Genomic DNA, 25,027 nt, shown 5'->3' with positions numbered 1-25,027 from the left:
CATGGGAATCCACTCTTCTCATAAGAATGAGTTGGTTCCCAGAGATAGCTGCAACTCAAAATATCTTAATCTGATGCCTTACTGATTATCAGCACAACATTTAAAGGAGGGTTTTTATTCTGAGTAACTCATTTCCTGCCATGAAACTGCCAAAAGGTACTACAAAAACAAAGCAAACATATGCTCTTTTTTAAAAACTTTTCTTTTATCTTGGACTATAGTTGATTTACAATGTTGTCTTAGTTTCAGGTGTACGGCAACAGATATATGCTCTTTATTAACTTTGTTAGTATTAAAACTCTGTAGAAGCGATCTTGTGTGGGGGTTGTTCGACATCCTTCAGCACGGCTGAGTTGGCTGGTGCAGCAGAGAGAAGCCCCCAGGCCTGGGTAGGTGACACCATCTCCCTGCGGCAAGGGGGGCAGGCAATCCTTACTGTCCAGAAGGGCTGGGACAGCGGTCAACTCTCGGGGCCTTGGGGCCCGTTCTTCCCCTGGGGCTTGATTTACAGGACTGCCTCTGACACAGGGTTTCCATGGCAACTCCCCTGCTGCTCCCGTGGCCCCTGACCCCGTGTGCCTCTGGTTCAAAACACCCAGGCGCCGGGGCCTTCCTGGTGGAGGAGCCCCCAGGGTCCGGCCACACCACTGACCAGCCACATGACTTGGGGCAAGGTATTTCGCCTTTTTTTGCCTCCACGACCTTACTTGGAAAATGGCTGTAATTCAGGGGCTGTGGTAAAAATTAAATAAGAGAACCCAGGCACGCGACAAGCTCTGGAGTCGGAGTCCTGTGCCCCACGTCGAGCACACGGCCAGCCTGGCTGTGTAAGGACATCGCCACCGCCCGGGAAGCAGGGCGAGCAGGGCACAGCCGTCGTTACTGCTGTACAGGTACTGGGGAGTCCCTGCTGATGGGCACTTTATTCCTCCGGCCCCTCCTCTTGGGCGCTGGGAATTTTCTCTCGTCTGGAGATGGGGCGGGCGGCGGGGAGGATGGGGAGGAGGCCAGGGGGCGGGAGGCAAGCCCGGCTGCTCCGCGGAGGCCACAGAGAGGGCGGAGAAGCTGTCTTCCTGACATCACACATGGGAGCACGATTCATTCACGCGCCCGTCACCGTCCGCTGTGTGGTACCCACGGTTTCCACCTGGGATTGACACGGACCTGAAACCACCTAACCAGCAGCCGGGGAGCCGTGTGCGTGACACCGGACTGGCCTCTCAGCCTCCCCTCCTGCCGTTTCACCCTCTGACCATGTGTTTCGCCCCCCCGCCCCGGTCCTTCTCCTCTGCCCCGTCCCAGGCTGTTCTCTGTGCCACTCCGGCCACACTCACGGCGTTAACACCCCTCACGACGTCTCCACGTCCCGCCCTGACCCCCCCTTTGAACTCGGCCTGACGACCCGACATCCCCGACCCCCAACACTGAAGCTCTTCATCTCCAACCAGCCGCTGCCCCTCCGGTGTCTCGCGTCCCTACCCACTCACGGCCACCTGAGCCAGGACCGCCCCCCCTCCCCCAATGTTCCTCCCGCTGTGGAGTTGTGAACACGGCCTAGCTAACACCAGTGGCCTCTCAGCCTCCTCTCCCCTCCCCTCCCGCATCTCCCGTCTCTCTCCCCCAGCACCTTGCTCTGCGAACGTACTGAGCTGCCGAACAGTGTCTCCCATCCCTTTCCATCCTTCTAGACTCAGTTCGCCCTTCCTCCAGGAAGCCCTCTCTGACTTCCCCAGGCTGGGGTGGGAGCATTCACGCTCACCACATATTCTCCTGATAGCATTTATCCTGAAGTTTGGTTTACAGCAGGTTTTTGGCTGAATAAATGAAGAAATTACCAACAAAGCTAATAGTTGCTGATGAAAGGAAATGTTTAATTTATTACATTAACTGTAATGCATGTTTATTATAGAAAATAATAAGGAAAATTCAGACAATCATAGAATATAAAAATTATGCCCCATACTGTGACCAAGAATAACATTTGGTTTTATTCCCCTCCGTTCTTTTATCTATGGATGTTTTTGAACATAGTCTCAATTGTGTATTTGGAAATACTGCATTCTTTTTTGTCTTTCTTAAGGAAAGAAATTAGGGCAAACTTGGTATCGAATGCTCTGAAAAACGTTTTAATGGCCACAGAATATGGCACTGAGGATGTTCCATCATGTCTTCGTTTTCCTGTTGTTGGACTTGGAAAGGTTTTTTTTCTCTCTCAGTTGTGAATAACATTGCAGTGAATATCTTTAAGAGTAAATAATGTTTTGTACTTCAAATGATTTCCTTAAATTAGAATATTAGAAGTGCAAATATAGATTTTAAAAGGGAAAACATGTGTGAGAACCCTGATATTTGGTTCCAAGCTGCTTTCCTGAAAGGCTGTATCAGTTTACGTTGGCATCTGTGTTGTCTGAAAGAAAGTGTCTTCCTCACCACAAGATTAAGTGCTGTGATTAGCCTTTGTAAATTTGAGAGCTCAAAGCTGGTGGCTCTTTGATTCTTCGTTTTTGGAAGTTCTTTTTCAAATTGCTGAAACATGTCTTGGAGTGTTCATATTTATTTAATTTTTTTTTTTTTTTTTGGTGATTTGTAGATTGCTTAATAACCCATTTCATAGCTATTGCAAATATGTTTTCTCAGTGGAGATTAGGAGTTGAACATCTTCCTCATTGCCTGAAAGAAACATGCCTACCCAGGTGCTTGATAGCCCTAAAATAGGTTCTCCGCTGGGCTTATCTTATAAGATGTTGAAGCCGTTACAGTACTTTGATCAGATGAATGAGAGCAAGAGTTTGGACTTAAGTGGGACCAAAAAGATGATTCCGCCTCTGGTAACACAATCCCCTTAAACACCAACTGGCTGTTCCATCACACTGTTCCCTAGGAAACAGTTGCTGACGAGCAGAAGCCTACAAGTTCTCCTCAACCTCCACCCCTGTGTGAGATGTGTCTGCTGGACACAAAGCCTCGCTCACCACTGCCTGGAGAGTGGGCTTGAGTCAGCTGCTGGCAGGAGATCATGAGAGTCTGGACAAATCTGAATGTTAGACACCGAGCCATTAACAAAAACCAGCTGGGAGGAGTACATTTCCTGTGTTCTTGGACGTTTGACAAATGGTGGTAGATGGTTGTAATTCCAAAAGGGAAAAAATAACGCATTATCTAAGGATGATTTGTCAACTGGGTTTTTTCACCGAGAGGAAAAAGTCTGAAATGTCCCCAGTAAAGCTATTTGCCGTTGTTATAACACAACTGGTAGGGCAGAAAGCGGTATTGTTGAAACGGAGATTGCTCTGCTCTAGGTGTGGCTGCTTGGCCGTGTGACCTTCGACAGGTCACTTGTCAAGACTGGAATAGTGACATCTGCTGGGAGCAGCGACCAGGCCAGATCATGTCTGGAGGCCCCTTCCAGCTGTGGTTTGAAGAAAGAGAAAAAACATTTGTCTGATGGAGGCAGGGATGGGGTAGGTAAGAGCCAGGACTACGGGGAGGGCAGCACAGCTGAGCTCCTGGTGCGGCCGTGCGGTCTTGAACCTGTGTCAGCTGGAGTCCATCACTCCACCCCCAGCCACAGTTTCCTCTCAGATGCCCGGGAATAATAATACCCACCTTTCAGGGCTGTTGAGGCTTAAATGAGATAAACCCATAAAGTGCCAACGCAGCATCTGACACAGTGTTCAGTGACCACCTGGTGAAGGTTTGGGGACCACGTTCCTGCCGGTTCTGCGTCCTGGGCTACATCTGGCTGCACTGCCCCCTGGTTACAGGACCTTGACGAGCCACTCACCCCACCTCTGCCTTGGTCCCACATCGGAGAGTGGGATCCTTTCTCTTGATGGGGCTGTTGTGAGAAATAGCAGAATAAAGCATGTCAGGCATTTCAATAGCATCTGGTGCACAGTGTTAGCGCTTATTTTTGTCATCAGCCTCGTGGAGAAATGTTTCCTTTGAGAGTCCAGCGGAGGTGCTGAGCATAGCACACGGGGGCCAGGGGGGTGCTTACAGTGAACCCTCCCCTTCCAAGGTTCCCGTCCACCCCCTTGTTTTATCTGAAGAGACTCACAGTATCTTCAGGTCGTATATGGAGAACCAGTCCATTGCATCCGAAAAGGGTCCCGGGATCCTGAACTAAGCGAACCCCTTCTGGTTCGCGTGGCAGTTATTGCTGTAACACCGGTACCCCCCTTTGCAAGTGATGAGCAGTGAACTTGTGTCGGCTCGTGGTGTCAGCCGAGGGCCGTGTAACAACGTGCACTGCTCACATACCCTGCAAGTGGCAGTGGGCGGTTCTAAGCTGCCATGGAGGTGCAAATCCAAGAGCTGGAGACTTCTCACATCAATTCGGGCTCGAAACACTTAGCCTCAACCTATGAAAACAAACCAGGCACCGCCCATGGTCCCACGAAAGCTATTTTTTTGTTACACGTCAGAAACCCAGGATGGCACAGAATAGATTCTCTCTCACTATTGGACACTTAAGTCGGACACTTTCCCATCAGAGGTGAACCACTGCAATGACATTTGTGTTGAGTCTTTTGTATTCTCACGACAACCACAGAGAAATGCAGCAGGAAGAGCTGGGGGCAGGGGAAGGAGCCGGTTCAGGGGGCCCTGCCAAGGCTCAGGGGCTGCAGTGGGCCGCCCACCAGCTCCTTGCTCCTTCTCCCCACTTCCGTGGACCCCTCAGAGAAGCTGGCCAGCTGGCCAGGGGCTAGGGCCCCTGGTCAGTACAGGCTTTACATGTGTCTGGGCATGCGTGTGCATGTTTCCCTTGTGAAATATCTTAGACCACCTCTCTAAGTAAATTCCAGTTAAAGTGACATGAATGACCAGTCTGGCAACATTTTTCTTAAGGCTCTTTCACTGTTCACCAGGTTGAGAGTTTCTTTTCCTCATTCTAATCTCTGCAGCGGTATGAATGGTACTGTATTAGGTCCTCACAGTTTCTAGAAGTCTACAGAAGCCCACAACAAGCAACTCAGTCTCAGGACATATAGTCACTGATGGACCCTTTACAGAGGAAGGGTCAGTGCCCTCCATTTCTTGTTTTGTTAGTGACTTTTTAAATGTGGTAGACAACATAAAACTTCTTAAAATAGAAATGGAAAATGTGGTTCTTAGGCAAGAGAGTTAGACTTTTGTGTTCAATGAGAAATTTAAGATTTGAAAAATTAAAAATTGAATAGAAATCAAAGATTTAAAAATTCTTAGGTGTCCATTATGATCATATTACTTGTTCAAACTGGAAAGCAGAAAATTTTCTGCACCTGCATAACACAGATTTTATCTTGCCCTTAAAAAAAAATTGACCTAAATTTAAGTTCGCTTTATATTTGGTTTATTATTCTGGTTATTCTAAGAGAGTACCTACTTTATCATATATTGAAATAAGACCTTACAAATATCTTAGAATTGATGATATATATTTTAAAATATTTCCCTTAGCTTGAAACTCTAAACAAAACCTTGCAATGTGATTTACCTTGTATTTTCAAGTATTGCTATAGATAAGCCACAAAATACTGACTTTCAGTGTCTCTAGTAAATAGTTACAGTTTTTCATTTCTTCATAGAGCATGATGAAATGCTTTTACAGTCGGTGGAATTGTTCAAACTTTATAGATTAAGAGTAGACTTATCAATGCGTGTGTATTCCATCTGGGGGACGGAAGAGTGATCTTGTTTCTATATTAAATAAAACTCTGACATAAATGAGCTTGTTACCAAAGTTCCTCAGCTGAGGGTTGGGTCCTCTTTTATTACAATTACCATTACGTTTTTATAAATTGTCTTCATGGAAAAAAAGAAACATGGGCTCAGTCTCAAAGGTTTGAAGTCAGCACCAGGAGGCAGTCTTCTGTCGCTGGTCTGCAGGATTTAAGGGCGATGGCTGAGTGGCTGGTGGCAGGACGCCAGGCCAGCATCTAGGAGGCTTGGTGATGTCTGCCAGGCCGGCATCTAGAAGGCTTGGTGATGTCTGGGAGTTTGCCCTTTGCCCGGCTCTCAGAGGGAAGCCTCACAGGTCTCCCAGGAGGGCTCTCCTTCCCCACCCCTCCCCGCTTGGAATCACTTCTTGTTTCCTTAGAAACACAAAGTTGTGTTTTCTGTCTGCATCTGGGGATATTTTCATGGAATGTCATGGCACTTATCATGACAATTAATTATTTATTTGGCAATTATTTAACATCAGTCTTTCCCCCAGAGGTGTGGCTGCAGCTTGCTCACTGTTACATCCGTGGTCTCTGACCCGTGGCGGCCCTCACCCACGCGTGATGACTGACTGAGTGAGTGCATGAGGTGACTCTGCAGCAGTATGGGGGGGGTTGGGCATTGGGGACAATTCTGATCATTCTGAGGAGTCACGCTGAGGCCGGGTTAAGGCAGTGGTCCTGGGGGCACATTGAAGTGACATTAGGAAAGGAAGCCGACTTGGTGATGGATGCACTGCCGGCGGAGGGGGGAGAGCACCAACCTCGCAGGGGCGGGCGTTTACTGATGTCAAGACCTGGCAGCACATTTAGTCCTCACAACAGCCCAGGAGGTTGTGACTGTTACTGCCTCTCCTTCACTGATGAGGGAACTGAAGTCCAGAGACATTAGAGAAAGCCTTCTTAGGGGGCACTGGCTGGTAGCGCCCCCTCGGAGGAGGAAATGCAGAGGAAAGACCCTTGGAGGCGACACAAGTTCCATTTTGAATACGTCTCGAGCTTGAGGTGACTTTGGGACCTCCGGGTAGAGATGTCCACGTGGCAGATGGGCTGAAACTTGGGTAAGTCAAGAGAAAAGAAACAGACACCTGGTGTTGGGGGACATCTGGGTCACAGTCAAAGTGGTGGGGCTGACAGGGGACCTTACAGGAAAGAGCTCTGAAGACCACCCAGGAATCCGTGTCCCCCAGGAGAGCGGGTGAGGATGTAAGCACAGTTGTGTGTCTACTTTACTTTCTGTGGCATTCAGAAATAGGCATAATATGATCAATAAAATGCAAAAATTACTATTTACTATTTGCAGGATGGTTGATAATATCAGTTAGAGAGATGCACCAAGGCATGAATTTGCGGTAGTATTATTTTCCCTTTGAAAGCATAAAAAGAAACCTGGTATCAATGATCAATCATGTGATCACGTGATCAGTCTTGTGACTTTTTTAAGCCCAAATTAAGGAAGAAAAAGAACTGTATTTGACATCTTGAAACACCCAGAAGGATTCTTAACTTTGGGTCCAATCATCCTCCAAGGGTCTTTGTTTAGATTTCAAAGGATCCCTGAAATTGGATCAGAAAAAAAAGAGCAGTGTTACCTCCAATTATGAATGTAGGCCCAAAACTTTAGAAGTGTGTGTGATTTCATCACCAAGGACCAACTATTTTTATGTCACTTTCCGGTGGTTGCAGACAGCTGTGGAAATGTACAAGTCTGTGTCGCTATTATGGTGGATATGAGCTCTTGGCACTCAGTACACTAAGAACGAAGCTCGTATCTGGGCTGGTTATTAAGCTGTTGCCTCTCTGCTCCAAACCCCGCTTCTTCCCAGCCCTGTGATGCTGGGGCTGGAGACCTGCACACCTCATCTCCCCGGGCTCTGCCCAGGCCCTAGAGGGCGACTGTGAGGCCAAGGAAGGAGACAGGACCCACTCCTCCCTGTCTGCCTCCTGTTTCTGTGATCATCACCCCAGCAACGGCCTTCACCCAGGCAGCCGCGGTCAGTTCCATTTCTAGTATTTTTCATGCTCTCAGAAACCACCGTCATGGAGCCCTGTAGGAGATTCTGGAGCACAGTGCCTTCCGAGCCTTCGGGGTACGCTAACCCAGCCCTTTGTTCCCCCCAGCCCTAGCCTTTCCACAGAGTATTACCTCTGTGTTACCCGAGTCCCCTTTGCCGTCTCAGTCATCCAACACCTGTATTAAATTGCTCCTATTAACAGAACTGGTGTAATTTCCTTTTTTCCTTTCTGGACTGTGATTGATACAATATATCACAATTTAAAAATGTATTTTGATAATATATTTCAGAATAATCACTTTCCTTTGTAACCCTATATACTTTGTTTTAAGCACTTAAAAATACCATCTGGGACTTCCCTGGTGGCTCAGTGGTTTGGAATCCGCCTGCCAATGCAGGGGATGCGGGTTTGAGCCCTGGTCCGGGAAGATCCCACGTGCCGCAGAGCAACTAAGCCCGTGCGCCACAACTACTGAGCCCGTGTGCCACAACTACTGAGCCCGCCTGCCTAGAGCCCCGGCTCCGCAACAAGAGAAGCCACCGCAATGAGAAGCCCGTGCACCACAATGCAGAGTAGCCCCCGCTCGCCACAACTAGAGAAAGCCTGTGCACAACAACAAAGACCCAACGCAGCCAAAAATTAATTAATTTAAAAAAATACCATTCTGAGAATGGCCACAGGCTTCACCAGCCTGCCAGGGGCATCCATGGTACAAAAATAGGAAGGTAGTGAAAGTGGTGGGCAACCTAATTAATTGCAGTTTCCTTGTAGGTTTAAAAGCCTCTAGGAACAAAAGGCATAAAGGTTTTTCTTTTCATTCTTCCTTTCTTTTCAAATAAAGTTACAGAGAAAAATGAAATTCTGCGTTATTTTCCCCCTTTAAAAGTAGTACATGCGTATCAAAATAATCATTGGAAAATAGAAGGAAACAAAAAGCATTATAACATAAAGACAACCATGGCTCTAGTTTGATTTATTTCCTTAAGGTCTTTGTTGTTGTTTATTTTTTCATAGATGTTATTGGGGTGTGTGTGTGTGTGTTGAGTGTGTGTGTGTGTACTGAGTGTGTGTGTGTGTGTTGAGTGTGTGTGTGTTGAGTGTGTGTGTGTACTGAGTGTGTGTGTGTGTTGAGTGTGTGTGTGTACTGAGTGTGTGTGTGTGTGTTGAGTGTGTGTGTGTACTGAGTGTGTGTGTTGAGTGTGTGTGTGTTGAGTGTGTGTGTACTGAGTGTGTGTGTTGAGTGTGTGTGTGTTGAGTGTGTGTGTAGTGTGTGTGTGTGTTGAGTGTGTGTGTTGAGTGTGTGTGTGTACTGAGTGTGTGTGTACTGAGTGTGTGTGTGTTGAGTGTGTGTGTGTGTTGAGTGTGTGTGTGTACTGAGTGTGTGTGTGTGTTGAGTGTGTGTGTGTACTGAGTGTATGTGTTGAGTGTGTGTGTGTGCTGAGTGTGTGTGTGTTGAGTGTGTGTGTGTACTGAGTGTGTGTGTGTACTGAGTGTGTGTGTGTGCTGAGTGTGAGTGTACTGAGTGTGAGTGTGTGTGTGTTGAGTGTGTGTGTGTACTGAGTGTGTGTGTTGAGTGTGTGTGTGTGTACTGAGTGTGTGTGTGTGTTGAGTGTGTGTGTGTGTACTGAGTGTGTGTGTGTGTGTGTGCACTCAACGTTGTCATAAGCATTTTGCATTCTATTACATACTCATCATAGACACCATTTTTATAGCCAGAAGGGATGCCATAAAGTAGATACTGCAAGGTCAATTTGGCCACTTTCTTACAGTGTAAAAGTTTTAATATAAATTATTTTTTATTGTGGTAAAATACACGTAACATAAAATTCACCATCTTAACTATTTTTAAGTGTACAGTTCAGTAGGATTAAGTACATTCACACTGTTGTGCAACCATCACCACTATCCATCTCCAGAGCTCTTCTCATCTTCCCAAATGGAACCGTATCCATTAAACACTAAATCTCATTCCTATGTCCCCTCCAGCCCCTGGCAACCACCTTCTACTTTCTGTATAAATTTGACAATTGTAGGTATCTCATGTGAGTGAAACCATACAATATTTGTCCTTTTGCATCTAGCTTATTTCACTTTGCATAATGTTTACAAGGCTTCATCCACATTGCAGCATGTATCGGAATTTCCTTTTTTTAAGGCCCAGTAATATTCCATTGTATGGATACACCACATGTATTTATCCATTCATCTATCAGTGGACACTTGGGTTGTCTGACATTTTTAAGCCAACATGAAACCTTTAGCGCAGGCCCCTCGGGAATGCTTACCGGTGACCACCAGGAGGCAGCCACTGGAGTTTGACTCCCCCCACCCCCAAGTGTATCTGTTTCTCCCTGATTTCTCCCGTTCTTCACTGCCTACTCCCCTTTGCCTCCTTCCAGAGATAAAGATGCTGAAAGATAGAGATAGTTCTATTACATTTTATTTTAAATGTAGGGCAAGTATTTTAAATAACCGTAGAATATTAGAACTGAAAACTTGGAATATTTTTATTCAAAACTCTTAGTTGCTTCACTGTGGAACAATTTCTTCTTTTTCAAAAATTGTACTGTAAGAGAGTCTCTTTGCCCAAAAAAGAGAAGTTCTTGGGCTCCTATTGCCTAATACCGTTCTTTGCAGACACAGTCAAGTCCAGCCATCTGTAGCAGAACTCTCAACTAGGAAGTGACTGGTTGCCTGAAAGACAATAACTGTCCCAAAGTTCAGGCCACTTGTTCTAGAAGAGTAATAATGGTTGCTCCTACTAGAGCCTCACGACTTAGAATTCCAGTTAGTCTTCCACTTCCAGGGGCTTAACAAGTTCATATATTTCCCCTGCACCAGGGTGTACCCTGCAGGCTGTGGGCTCCGGCCCGCAGAGATGCAGGCTGAGATAGAAGCCACAGTGGGGTGGGGCCGGAAGGCAAGAGGGAGGGGCCCTTGGTCTGGGACAAAAGTTAATTCCCACATCCCTTTGTAAATGGTGACTGGTTACGTTAGATTTAGGTGAAATGCGCCTTGAAGTACTTTGTAACATTGTGCATTTTGTGAACCAAGCACTATGCTCACAGCCAGCATTTTATTTATTTAAATACTGATTATGAATAATCACTCATTTAATCCTTATAAACGGTATGAACTAGGTGCCATTGTTACTGCTATTTGACAGATGAGGAAACCGAGGCATAGAGAGAGGTTATATAACTGGCCCAAGACCAACAGCAAGTTCTAGGCAGAGGTTCGGCTTCCCGCCCACGCAGTGTTGGCCCCAGAATCTGAGTGTCATCCCTCCACAGGGCCTCTCCCTGCAGAAAACAATTGTATGGTAACACTCACAGTAATAAACTTTTCACTGACTTCAGTACTAATCTTTCTTCAAGTCGCTTTGCCTGTTTATCTTTTACTGGTCAAAATTAGATTGCGGCCTTTAGGCAAGAGTGTCTTGTTCTGAGACTATAATTTCTTTCCTTTCAGGGGCTTTATCAAGTGACTGACAACAAATTCTCTGTTTACTTTATAGGCAGCTTTAATGCTGTTTAAATGCTAATAAGGCTGGTGTCCTGTCCTGTATTATTACAGTACAAGCACAAACCCACAAAGCTGCTGAGTCCTTATTACTTCCCTAATTTCAGAGTATCCAATTTAAGAAGAGATGGCAGACCAGGGCTAGTGTAACATTATAATGATGGGAGTTCTGATGTTCAGACAGGATAAAGAAATCGGCAGTATAACTACTGAAAAGGAATAGATACAATTTGTAACTACTTGCAGATTATGTACATAGCTAATCCAAAAAAATCAGTCTAAAACTGAGAGTTCAATGAAATAATTTGTAATGATATAAACAAAAATCCATAGCAGGGGGTAAGGGTGAGGGAAAGGGATAGTTAGGGAGTTTGGAATTGACATGTACACATGGCTATATTTAAAATGGATGACCAACAAGGACCTACTGTATAGCACAGGGAACTCTGCTCAATATTATGTAGCAACCTGAATGGGAAAAGAATTTGAAAAAGAATAGATACATGTATATGTATAACTGAATCACTTTGCTGTACACCTGAAACTAACACAACATTGTTAATCAACTATACTCCAATACAAAATAAAAAGGTAAAATTAATTAATTAATTAATTAAAAAATATGTTCAGGGAACAAGTTTACCTACTTCCAAAAAAAAAAAAATCCATAACATTCCCATATGCCACAATAATTTTTTAAAATAATGGCAAGAAGATAAGATCCCATTCAAAAGAGCATTTAGGAATAAAGAAATATGTAGGACCTATATGAAAGAAAGTATAACAATATACTGAAGGACATAGATTAAAAAATGGAGAGAGAGTTACCTTGTTTCTGAATTAGAAGACTCGGTATTAAAAAGATGTTAATCCATCCCAAATAATTTATAAGTATAACGTAATTCAAATAAAATCCCAGTTTAGGGGACAAGGTTGGCTTAAAGTTAAAAAGTAGACTCTGAAGCTAATCTGGAAGAATAAATAGTGAGACCAGCCAAGAAATTTTTGCAAAAGAATTATGAGGGTGATTTTTAACTTTTTTGTAGCCTACAGGTTCTTTGTTCCAACAAAATCCTACTTCCCTGTTCAAACACTTTCAGTGGGTCCTTTACTGCCACCTGAATAAAGTTCAAGTTCCTTAAACTATTATATAAAAAAAGAGCATTCAAACAATATCTAAGGGTATTCTGAAAAGCAATAAAATTCCCACGAATCCATCACTTAAATAGAGCAGCTCTTTTGTTTACTGCGTTTCCTTCCAGTCTTTGTCTACATTCGTACATTTGTACAGAGTTGTATTCACAGTACACTTGTCTAAGGACCAACGATGCCAAAAGCTTGGCTCTGGGGAGAGCAATAAGCCCAAAATTCTGGGCTTGGAGGTGGGACGTTCCAGAAAAAGGGCAGAGCTCCAAGTGCTCAAAAATGCTGACACTAAAGCCTTAAACCTAATCCGAGCCAATTAAGTGACTCGGGACTCTACCTATGGCTTCTCTAAACCTGTATGTAAATTGTAATTCCAGAGCCTCTTATCTGCAGGAAAACTAATCTGTGTTCCTTAGAATAACAGGCAGAGTGTGTGGCAGGTGCCAGCCTGGGGTCCCACCGTTTATCTGCCACCTCCCCAGTGGCTGCGTCTCTCCTGTGTCACATGGGAAGCTGAAGAGGTCACAGGAGTTGCCGGAAACTGCGACCTAGTAAGCGACAGAGCAGGGATTCCAACCAGCTTTTCTCCCAAACCTCTGCTTTGGAGGTTTGAGGGCTTTTGTGCTGTGTTGACTGTGCCGGCTGCTGGCGGCCCCGCCCTGGCTTTGCGCTCCGTCACTTGCCCCTTTTTTTTTTTTTTTTTTTTTTTTTTAATTATTATTTATTTATTTATTCATTCTTGGCTGTGTTGGGTCTTCGTTTCTGTGTGAGGGCTTTCTCCAGTTGTGGCAAGCGGGGCCACTCTTCATCGCGGTGCGCGGGCCTCTCACTGTCGTGGCCTCTCTTGTTGCGGAGCACAGGCTCCAGACGTGCAGGCTCAGTAGCTGTGGCTCACGGGCCTAGCTGCTCCGTGGCACGTGGGATCCTCCCAGACCAGGGCTCGAACCCGCATCCCCTGCATCGGCAGGCAGGTTCTCAACCACTGCGCCACCAGGGAAGCCCATTTGCCCCTTTTTGATTGGGCCTTCCCAAAGGGTCAGGAGGCAACACTCAGTTCTTCGACCTTCTCACTCACAATGTTCTTCCTTCCAGCCCACCTCCACCATTACACCCTTGGTCTTGGCATGACTGTACCACATCTGAAATCTCAGCCTCAAACTTCCCACCCTGTGGCTCCCACTTCCTACCTTTCAGTGTCTGGTGCTGACTTCCTTGCTCTTCCTGACTACAGCACCCAGCCCTGCTTTTGAGTTCTTACTTGAAAAAAAAGAGGGCTACAGACATTAGAGAACGTGTTGAAATATTTCTGTCTTGCTCATTATTTCTGTGCATGTTTAGCTGTGTATTTGTTGAGGTGCCTTGTCTGTGTAAGTTGGTAAGTCAGTGTCCTTCTACGGTGTGGGTACCTTGTATGAAGGCTCAAACCCTCTAGATCAAGGGTTCTCAACAGGGTTCTCTTTCCCTCCCAGAGGACACGTGGCAACGTCTGGAGACACCTTCGGTTATCCAGGTAGGGTGCAGAGCGTTACTGGCATCTAGTGGGTAGAGGCCAGGGATGCTGCTAGTCGTCCTCTGATGCACAGGACGGCCCCCCAACAAACAATTATTTCACCCAAAATGTCAATAGTGCCGCTATTAAGAAACCCTACTCCAGATTTATATTAGAGTTTCCGCATAAAGTCTCACCCCATATTTAATACAAATGCCTCAACAGAAGTGGGGATAAGAGGAAGGGGCTTCAGTGTAATCTGAGTAACTAAAGTCAAACCCACGGGTCAGAAGAGGCATCTGGAAAATCTACAATGGGCTTAGGGAACCACGCCCTTCCATTAAGGTAGGCGGGTCGAAGCTGCCCAGTGAGGTGGCCGGTAAAAAGGTGCCTTTAATTGACCTCTCGGCTGGCACTCAGAGGTGACGTGGTCAGGAGTGGCTATTTGATCTCCTGTTATTCCAGAATTTCCACTCTCATGCTAAACACGTCTCTCCAGATGGCTGTTCTTCGCTCTTCCTTAAACTTCTCTTGAAGTTCATCTAAAATCTTCATTTTTCAAAGGTGAGGCTTTTATGTTCTATGTTAAGTCTGCTGGAAAGATATCTGGTTCATATGGATTGATGATAAAAAAGGTACCCATAGTCTGGTACTTTCCTGGAGGCTAACAGTTGATGACTTTTCTTTGCCCTTTGTTTCAGGGGCTAAAACGCAGAGGGGAAAACCCTTATTTTAGGGTGGGGGCATGTGTTTTTAGTGCTGTGCTAAAGTGTGTTACAGTCTTTATTTTCCTTTAGGAAAATTCATTTTCTGAGAAAGATTATTTTAGGGATGCTGTTTTAGAAATTTCTGTACCTTAGGTTGGAAGGTTGCTTACTTCTGATATTTTTGTCTGTCCTGAGGTCAGGTTGTCTTCAAGTCAAGCTGTTTAGTAGGAGTGCCTGGATTTTAAACCTTTGAATTCATCCTATCTGCCCTCAAATTTCCCTATTTGCTATGGGTACTGTTTAAATTTAGATTATAAGCTCCTGTGTTCCCCGCACTTCCTTTCTGTGACTGACATTTGTCAATCACATTTGTAGCCTGATCGATTTCTGGATTTTTCAGCTAGCAGGGTAAAGACTTGTTTCATGGCTCTGATTGTTAGGCACATTCTCTCTCTCCTAGAATGTTAAACTCATAGGCAAGATTACTGAGGCCAGAGCCAAATAAATCAGTGAGCATCTAGAAGAAATTTTGCTTCTATTTTTTTAACCATCATTTTATATTCCTAAATATATTTTGAAGCATTTCATTTATTTCTTATCAGTGGGGTGTTCTGTTAGCTAGTGAATACAATTGTTGAAAGTAAAGCCTATTTCCCTATTTTACTATCTATTCTGATCAAAAGTTTCTTAAATGGACTATTCTGAGTGCATATATAGATATTTTTTCTTTGCATTAGGGTTGACTTACAGGGACTTTTCAAAGTCTTTTCCTATATGATTGAGAAATATGTAATGGGTTTGAGTTGTTTTGTTCTCAGTATTTTTAGAAAATAATTGGGTGGTATTTGCAGTGTGTCATGTTCATGAAAAACAGAATTGGTTTTCCTCAGAGGTGCTTTATTGGAGGTGTTTGTGGCCATTTCCTTAGTCACAATATATTGGGGGGGGGGGGTTCTGTGATCATCTGGTCTGGTCTTAAGGGTCAACAGTTCTGAGGAATGGATTGAAAAAATGGATACATCCCTCCCTCCTCCAAGATTGCTATAGACTTACTGCTGGACACTTTTGGAGATGAACTTAATTCCAGAGTAAAATAAGTTAGAAATTATTTTAAATGTGGACAGATTTTACCCTGCGGCAGCATTATTGGGCCTTCTGGAGCCCCGTGGAAGGGCTCTGGGCTCAGGCACTGAAAACAGCATCACCCTGGCTGGACCAGAGGCGGCTCTCTGGCGGGTCCTTCAATCTCTGCTACTCCCACCCTTCCTCGTCCCTCAGTTCTGTGTCCACAGTCTCTGCACCAGGACTGTGCTTCTTGTTATCTGTCCTCTCCTGGCCACTTTGGTTTTCTCATCCCCATTTAGCTCAGAATCGGGCCAAATCCTGAAAGTCCAGAAACGCCCTCACCACTGTCCCTTAGTCAACAGTCTCCCACACGCCCACCCTGTTTTGGCTCAATCTCCTTTAACTCCCACTTTCCAGCCTCCAAACTGGCTCAAGTCTCTTCCATCCTTAAAAACAGATGAACACATGAACAAATCTCTCCCCACCCAAAACCTTCTAGATTCTGTCTTCCTCCGAGGCTGTAACGTGCCATTTATTTTGTGTGCATGAACCATTGAAAATGCTTAAATGTAGAATTTCAATAAGAGGATACAATAGCCGGTGTTTTTCTAGTTGCAAATTAAAGGCTTTCTCGACCCTGTCCTCTTCACTCCATCTACCTTAACACCAGTATTCACGCCAGCCTTCTGAATAGTGGCTTCCAGAAGGCGCCTCTAATTTTCTGTTTCCCTAACTACCCGTTGTCTGTCTTGGCTTGTTCTTGACGCTCTCTTATTCATTAAATGTAGGAGTCCCCAGATTCCTTCCTTCAGCCTCTTTTCTGTTATATGCATGCTACCATTTTTATCATCACCTTAAACCGGTTCATACTTCTGGTGCCAAAGTGCCTGTTGGACACCTTCCTCAAGGCTTTCTGCCCCACTTCAAGTTCAGTCCAACCAAAACTCAAGCTCATCACCTTCCTTAGAAAATCCAAAGGGATTTTCAAAATATATACTAGATGCAAAAAAAGTGTGGTGAATTGCTGCATGCCAGGTAGTTATGCAAAAAAAAAAAAAAAAATCCAAAAGTCATGCCGTTTTAAAAAGAGAGTTTCTATTCTCAGTTGCTACCAAAAATATAAAATACTTAAGATCAATGAGAGTTAATGATAAACTATCAAAGTCCTCCATTTTCCTGGGAGAATCATCCATCCATCCATCCGTCCATCTGTGAGGTGGGCACCTGCTCCCATTCTGGAAGAGCCCACTCATCGTCTCCGGGGAGAGTGAGAACTGAGTCACAGGCAGGGTGAGTGTGAAGTATGTGGTTGTAGGACACCCAACACATGGTGTGTGCTCAGTAAGCAGGAGCTGTTTGTATGCTAGAAACGAGCTCTCTTGCTTTCTAGCCACTCTTGCCCCCAATATTTCCGTCCGCTGGAGGCAGTCAGGACCCAGGCCCGAGTGTCAAGTTCACCGTGGGCCTGATCTGGGCCAGCTGACTGTGGGGTACAGTTTTCTCTGTGAATGGCAGGCAGGGACTGGCTCCCTCATTTGATGTTTCTACCAGTGCCCTGGGTCTTACCAGGAGAGCGAACTACGGCCTGCACCTGGGTACGCGCACTGCTTTGCCAACACCCTTGGAGCAGGAGATGGGTTTATTGGTCCAGGCTCAGCCCAGGGAGACAGCCTGTCTGGTGACAGTCTGTTCCCAGTGAGGATCCCTGGGTGGCTGGGGGGAGGGGGCACCTCTGTGTCAGGCAGTGCGCCGGATGCTAAGGGCTTGGACTTTTAGCAGGGACTTGGGTTAAAAACCTGACTTCACTCTGCCAATGTGCCTCTGTGGACAAGTTATACAACCTTTGTGGGCCTCCATGTGTGTACACCTGCCTAGACCTCGTTTTATTGTACTTCACTTTATTGTGTTTCAAAGATACTGTGTTTTTTTACAAATAGAAGGTTTGTAGCAACCTTGTATTTAAGAAATATGTTTCATAAGGCTATGGGTGCCATGGGTAGTGATTCCTCTGATGGGTCTGGGCAAAGTCAATTAAAAGCCTTCTAAAAAGGAGTCACCATTCTACACACCATTAAGAACATTTGTGATTCACCAGAAGAGGTCAAAATATCAGCATTAACAGAAGTTGGGGAGAAGTTGATTCCAACTCTCATGGGCGACTCTGAGGGGCTCAAGACTTCAGTGGAGGAAATAACTGCAGATGTGGTGGAAACAGCAAGAGAGCTAGAATTAGAAGTGGGGCCTGAAGATGGGACTGAATTGCTGCAATCTCCTGATAAAGCTAATGACTGAGGGATTGCTTCTTGTGGATTTGCTATGAAAGTGGTTTCTTGAGATGGAATCTGCTCCTGGGAAGACGCTGTGAAGATTGTTGAAATGTCCACAAAGGATTTAGAATATTTCATAAACTGAGTTGATAAAGCAGCGGCAGGGTTTGAGAGGATGGACTCCAAATTTTGAAAGAAGTGCTACTGGGGGTAAAATGTTATCAAACAGCATTGCGTGCTACAGAGACATCGTTCGTGAAAGGAGGAGTCACTCGATGCAGCGAACTTCATTGTCTTATTTTAGGAAATCGCCGCAGCCGCCCCAGCGTTCAGCACCCACCACCCGATCAGTCAGCAGCCACCGACGCAGAGGCAAGACCTTCCTCCAGCAAAAAGATTATGGCTTGCTGAAGGCTCAGATGATGATTAGCATTTTTTAGCGATAAAGTATTTTTAAATTAAGGTATGTACGTTGTTTTTTAGACACAATGCTCTGGCATGCTTAAAAGACTACAGTGTAGTGCAGACATAACTTTTATATGCTCTGGGATGCCATAAAACTCGTGTGACTCCCTTTTATTGTGATAGTCACTTTACTGCAGTGGTCTGGAACCGAGCCCACAATGTCTCTGAGGTGTGCCTGTGTAAAATGCTTTGTAAACTGAAAGGTGCCGTGCAAATCTCGGTAATCACTTCATGAACCAGCTTTATAATATGAAGTGGTTTTTATATTAGTCAGAAGGATCCATCTAAAGTTATAACATACATGTAAGCTCACTGTTTGTAGGAGTAATATGGAGATGTTTATTCTGCTGTAATCAGTATGGCTAGGGATTCATGTTCATGAAAAACAGCTGTTATGGCTGTGACTTGGAAAATGGCTTTGTGTGGGTTATTAACTAGGGGTGCAGCCAGGAACCACTCTGCCCTCCCCTGCCTGCCCTCTGCCTTGTGCTACATCCTGGAAGGGTTTGTCTCCGTTGCTCTAGCACTTAGCACCAACCACAGCAGGAGGCAAAGCTAGTGAACCCAGAAGCAGCCCAACACCATGAAGACCAGTAAACCAAGTTTGGGTGTGACCCCAAAGTGGTTAAATGTTGTGGCATTTGCTGGTTAGCTATGAGTCTGAGGTTCCTAGAGCAAATTTAGATCATTCTACTTACCTTTTGTTCTCTTCTAGGGGTCCCTTAAGAAATTAAGTTCCTGCACATAATCTTATTGCACATCGGAGAACTGCTTTTGAGATTTTGGACATTACACTTTTGTGGAGAAGGCTCAGAGCACCACATCCATGGTGGCTTTTAGGAATGCCCGAGACAGTCAGAGCTTCCACAAAACCTAAGGTCCCTCTCAGGACAGAGTCCCTGGGTTTAAACAGTGACTAGGTGCTTGCAGGTCAGTGACTGCCCAGCAGCTTGGAAGGGGCTGGAAATAGAGTCCACCTGCTAGAAGTGGGATCTTGACCTAAAGAAGGGAAAACTGAACCTGTCATTGACCTCACGGCTCTTTATATAAAGACCCTGGACCCACACTGGTGCAGTCCGGATGGATGACCACCCGCTTCCTTACCCCTCCCCAGCCCGCATGCTGCTCAGACCATTCAAAGGCGCCCTGGGTTTCTCCACCAACCTCTCTGAGGATGGAAACCTGGGGCTTCTTTTTTTTTTTAACATCTTTACTGGAGTATAATTGCTTTACAATGGTGTGTTAGTTTCTGCTTTTTAACAAAGTGAATCAGCTATACATATACATATATCCCCATATCCCCTCCCTCTTGCGTCTCCCTCCCACCCTCCCTATCCCACCCCTCTAGGTGGTTACAAAGCACCGAGCTGATCTCCCTGTGCTATGCGGCTGCTTCCCACTAGCTATCTATTTTACATTTGGTAGTGTATATATGTCCATGCCACTCTCTCACTTCGTCCCAGCTTACCCTTCCCCCTCCCCATGTCCTCAAGTCCATTCTCTACATCTGCATCTTTATTCCTGTCCTGCCCCTAGGTTCTTCATAACCATTTTTTTTTCTTTAGATTCCATATATATGTGTTAGCGTACGGTATTTGTTTTTCTCTTTCTGACTTAACTTCACTCTGTATGACAGACTCTAGGTCCATCCACCTCACTACAAATAACTCAATTTCGTTTCTTTTTATGGCTGAGTAATATTCCATTGTATATATGGGCCACATCTTCTTTATCCTTTCATCTGTCGATTGACACTTAAAACCTGGGGCTTCTTGTCTGATTTCTTCTCACCTGACACTCTTAGGTGGTTTTAGTTTTGTCTTCCTCAAGCTAAAGGATTTAGATTATTCGGCCGAGTGGCCTTTAGAGGTGTGAGCACTGGGGTAAAAATATACCAGTGCCCGTCCATGGTTTCCGTTCTGCAAAATGTCACTTTCTTTGACTTCCGCGTGGACTTTCCCGGCACCACGTTTGTAGGCTCCAGTCGCTCAGCAATCATCCTCCCAAGTGGCCTTGCTGAGTTTAAACAAAGGGGGTGGAGACTGCCTGGGAAGGGGCTTCCTAAGGGGCCCTTTTCACTAGAGAGCTACTTATGTCAAAATGAACAGAAGGCAACTGGACCCTCTACACTTTGTTCTGGGGCCCCCGGGTCTAAGTAACACCAAGAAGTGTGAATTCAGCACCACTTAAAATATAGACTGACATTTCCCTACAGCTGGGACGGGTCTGAGCCATCTTCACGGTACGGCTGGGCTGGAACACATGTCAGAACATAGAGGCCTCTCATCTAGAAGGAAGTTAGCAAAGCAGTTTTCTCTAATTTGCTACTGCTTAGTAGAATCAGAAATCTCTTGTGCCTTTACTGTCATTATTTTATTGTTGGTATTGTTAGTTTGTTCCTGGGAATAAAACTAGTCAACCAGTTGCTTCTTCCCCCATGATAGTGTCCTGCAGCCAGGCCCTCTCACAGCTTTTGTGGAGGCTGCGGGTTTGTTGTCTTCTCTGGGGCTACCCACAATCTCTCCTGGTTCTCAGCCATTTAAACCTGTCGTTGCCCAGCTTCCTTCCCGCTGCGGAGAAGGGCAGGAAGGCCTGGGCGCCTGGAGGCCAGGAGAAGAGAGCGGGCTGAGGGGCAGCAAGGCGGCTCCCCTGACTGCGCTCAGCGGGGGTCCCCCCCTCCGCCCTGGGCACTTTCATCATCACTGTCATGTTTCAGATGAGACTCGAGACACAGGGGCTACATGACTTAGTCATGATCCCACAGTAAGTGGCAGAGCCAAGAACTGAGCCAGATGGTTTAATTCCAGAGCCACTTAACCCCTTCCCTATGTGGTTTTCATAAAACTGATAAGTAGCCATTGGACGGCCACCTGGGAGCTGGGGAGGGTGCAGGTGTCTACAGGCATTGCCCTGTGACAGGACAAAAGAAGCCTGTTCCCTGTGCCCTGCTCAGGGAGATGTGGTCATAAGGTTCCAGGTGGCAAGTAGCTCTAGAATTTGCTTATCTAGATCAGAATATTCAAACTGAAGACTCCCAGAAGGCGATTTTATTAACTGGCTATCATTCTCATCTGTGGAGCTCTTAACGAAAATCATCTTTGCTTTCCACCATAGATTCCCTAAGTCCCATACTTGTTTATGTAGAACAGCTTAAAATTATTTTTGCCAACTAGTTTAACTCTATAGAATCAAGAACTGTAACGCACTGACATATTTTAAAAGTGTCATAGCAAGAAAACAAGGTATTAAAGGTATGCATTTCAATCTCTCTGAAAGTTATTCTTGCCAACCTAACGCTGCTATCCGGCAAGGCTCGGCGCTGTGTTCCCGCTCATCAGAGTGGAATCCTGCTGTTTCTCCCGCAGAGGCCACTTCGGGTCTTTACTCGGCCTTGCTTTTCTGCTGTCCCTACTCTCTCCTAGGTTAGGACCTCGGTCCCTCAGAACCTTCTCTGTTCCCCACCCCCCTACGCCCCCCGACACATACACCCTTCCTTCCAGAGCCCCCTGCCCTGAAGCCAGAGCGGGAAGGCGAGTGCACACGGGCCTTGCGCTAACGTGTTACCGAGAAGGAGGTGAGTGGGGCAGAGAGTGGGGAACTGGGGGACTGTAACATTTAAATGTATATTTGCGGTCTGTCGAGGCTTTCGCTGGAGCCGCCTTTGCAGAGAATTAGGCCCAGCCGCTCTATTCTGAAGTTCTCGTTTCGGGGGCGGGGAGGTGGTCTTTCTGAGAACGACCTCCGAAAACGTGCCCCCAGGGCATGGGCAGGAAGGGCCCGGGGCCGCCTGGACGCAGGGTAGGAGGCGGGGGGCGCGGGAAGCTTCCAGGCGCCACAGGCAGCGGGCTGGGCCGGGGCAGGTTGGCATTCCGATGGAAATCTGCGTCGCTTCCTGCCCGTCGCTTCTGCTTCGGCCTGGCGAGGTCAGGAGACGTTTCGTTGCTTTGCATGTAGGACTTCTAAAGAACGAGCGACGCGAGTTCTGCGGCTGCAGGAGGCGCGTGCTGGGCGGCCGGGGCCCCGTTCCCCCGCTGGACGCTCCTCTCCGCGCCCTCCCCGCGCGGCGCCCGGCGGGGACCTCGGATCGGTCCCTGCCCCGCACGACCTCCCGCCGGATCCCTGGCCGGTGCAGCCCCCCGGCTCTGAGACGCCGCATCCGCGCCAAACCGCGTTCTTCGCCGCCGCTTGCGGAGGGGGAGGCGGGCGGGGCCGCACCCGGCCCTCGGATGCTTGCTCTCACCGCCGCGGGCCGCGCGGTGTGGGCGCCCTGGAAGCCGGCCCTTTCTCCGGGTGACGCGTTAGCTGGGTACCCCGACCAGCAGGTGCTGCGGGGCCAAGGCGAGGTCGTCGCGGCCGCAGAAGCTCACTTCGGCCTGAATTTGGAGAACACCTTGGGGCGGGAGCCCAGCACCGACGGCGAGGGGGACGGGGGCGGGGTCTGGCGGGGCAGTCCGCCCCGCCCCCGCGCGGGCCCCGCCCCGGGGACCCCGCCCCGCTCTGGCTCCTCCCCCAGAGGACCCCGCCCCTCGCGCAGAACCCGCCCCCGCGCAGGCTCCTCCCCAGGGCGACCCAGGCCACGCGCGGGCGCCTCCCCACTCCCCCACGTCCTCCGAGGCCTCTCCCCTCGCCCTCTCTCGGCGGGTGGGTGGGCGGCCGACGGGGCTGTGGGCGGGGCCGGCTGGGGTCCTTTTTCCCCACCGCCTTTCGGGTGGGGGGCGGAGGAGGGCTGGGTGGTGATTAATAACCGCGGCGCTGGGGCGCGGGGAGGAGCGCGCGCTGAGAACGGGGCGGGCGGGACCCTCGTGGGTGGAGGGCTGGCGGCGGCCCCAGCTCCTCTTCTCCCGGGCGCCGCCACCCCAGGCCCGCGGGCTCCCGGGCTCCGGCCACCTGCGCCCCGCCCCTGCGGCCGCGCCCCAGCCCCGGAACCGCGGAGGCGCGCCTCCGCCTCGGGAAGGGCGAGGTTCCCGTCCCGACGCGCGGATTTGTCTCCGGGCAGTAGCCCCGCCGTTCTCGGCATGCGGCTGCGCTGAGAGCCGGTCCGCCCGCGGATCCGGGGAGCCGGGCGTTGGTTCCCTTTCCCTGCTGTGTGAGAAGGTGGACCTGCAGCCGGCAGGATGACCAACCCTGCGGCCGCGCAGAACCAGGAAATAGACTGTCTGAGCCCAGAAGCTCAGAGACTGGTAAGAAGAAGACACATTTTCGAAACTTTTGGTTCCGATTGCCAGTGTTTGGTCCTTGTTGATGTTCTAGGGGCCAAGGGCAGGCGGCACCTTCCGCCGCAATCATCTGTGCCCCGGGGAGGTGTGGGGCTGCCTCGCCTGGCCGGGGACCCCCTTAAACGAACGTCCCCACGCGAGCATGAGCGGGGGGGTGGCCTGCTCTCGGTTCAGTTCGCGGCTCGGTGTGCACTGACCCCCTCTTGCGCCCTGGAAAGCACATTTCCCTGGGCAGCGCCCCTCAGCCGGACGGAAAGGAACTTCGTCTGGTCCCCTCTGCCCGCAGTTACGGCCTTTTGACGGGCTCTGCCCAACTGCGTGACTCGGCCGCGGATCCAGCCGAGGTGTGAGACCTGCGCGTGGTCTAGAGTTTCGCCCAGAACTGCTAGTTTGATGTTTTACAAAATACAGCACCTAGGAACTGGTGCCCAGAGACGGTGCCCTCACTCTGAGGCTGGCACCCCCAGTGGCTGGGTGGCTTGGAGCACTTACCCTGCGCTGGGCCTTAGAACCAATGGGTTGCACCCGGTTTCTCTAGTTCCCCCGAGGACCCCAGTTCCCAGATCCACTTTGGCTGGTCTCCTGGGGTCTCCGGGTCCGGAGGGGATCCTCCCTCTGGGGGATTTTGCAGTTATTTGGCTCAACACCCAGCGTTGGAACCATGGATGTGGGAGTAGTTTGGTGTTAAAATCGGGCAGGGGGTGAGGTGGGGAAGGTTTGTAACTACCCCTTTTCATGTGGCTTGTGGTTGATGACGAATGGGAATATTTAAAGGTGAAAGGGCGCAGTTTGGAAAAGAAGCACATCATTAAGTTAGTACTGCAGACAGGGAGAGAGAGACCGTAGATTTCCACTTTATCCGGCCTGTGTGGAACCTTGATAAAAGTGTGAACCCCAAATAATCACTCCTTCACCAGGTAGGAATTAATCACCTACTGAGTGTTTGTGGAAGATTCAAGATGAGTAAGACTGCCCCGCCCTGAGCTTCCCAGTCAACACCAGAGAGGGGTGTAGAAACAGATTCTGATGAATACGCACTTGAAAATTACATTCCTTGCCGAGGACAGTCAGGTGGATATTTTTAAGGTTCTCGTTAGTGTGCTCCTCTGACCTGACTTAACGTTCCACCCCCGGACCAGACCTTTGGAGCTGGTTCCTACCCCTTAACCTAGTTGGGAACCTACAGAGAGATCCTTGAATCACCATCAGGGAAGGGCCCTTGGAAGAAAGAAGGATGGGAATGCCGCTGAGAGATGCCCAAGCTCCCAAGGAGCCGCCTAGGCAAACCATAGATGGCAAGAACAGGCTGATGTTAATCCTGGGCAAGATTTGAGCTCAGAGGAATGAACTGCTGGGCAAGGAGAAGAAAAGAGTGACCATGGAGAACAGGATGTGAGGAAGGGAGCACCGTGCCGTCAGAGGCAGGAGT

General features: G+C 47.8%; 1 protein-coding gene across 27 annotated transcripts in view; it reads left to right on the top strand.

The window, feature by feature from the left end:
- LRRFIP1 (LRR binding FLII interacting protein 1) overlaps positions 1-25,027 on the top strand; it is a 147,209-nt gene that overhangs the window by 37,086 nt on the left and 85,096 nt on the right. The window contains exon 1 of one of the 27 annotated variants that reach the window (XM_068544144.1): positions 23,130-23,562. The exons of 21 other annotated variants lie outside the window; for them this stretch is intronic. In XM_068544144.1, coding sequence (XP_068400245.1) covers positions 23,497-23,562 — 66 coding nt within the window. In that variant the 5' untranslated portion in view covers positions 23,130-23,496. Of the gene's footprint in view, positions 1-23,129; positions 23,563-25,027 lie in introns of those variants that run through there. 5 more of the 27 variants (XM_068544149.1, XM_068544169.1, XM_068544168.1 and 2 more) reach the window with 5 other exon arrangements.

The sequence above is a fragment of the Eschrichtius robustus genome, chromosome 5, assembly GCF_028021215.1.
Source record: "Eschrichtius robustus isolate mEscRob2 chromosome 5, mEscRob2.pri, whole genome shotgun sequence".
NCBI classification, from domain to species: domain Eukaryota; kingdom Metazoa; phylum Chordata; class Mammalia; order Artiodactyla; family Eschrichtiidae; genus Eschrichtius; species Eschrichtius robustus.
Note: the sequence above shows the minus strand (reverse complement) of the source record. Positions and strands in the feature narration are given on the sequence as shown.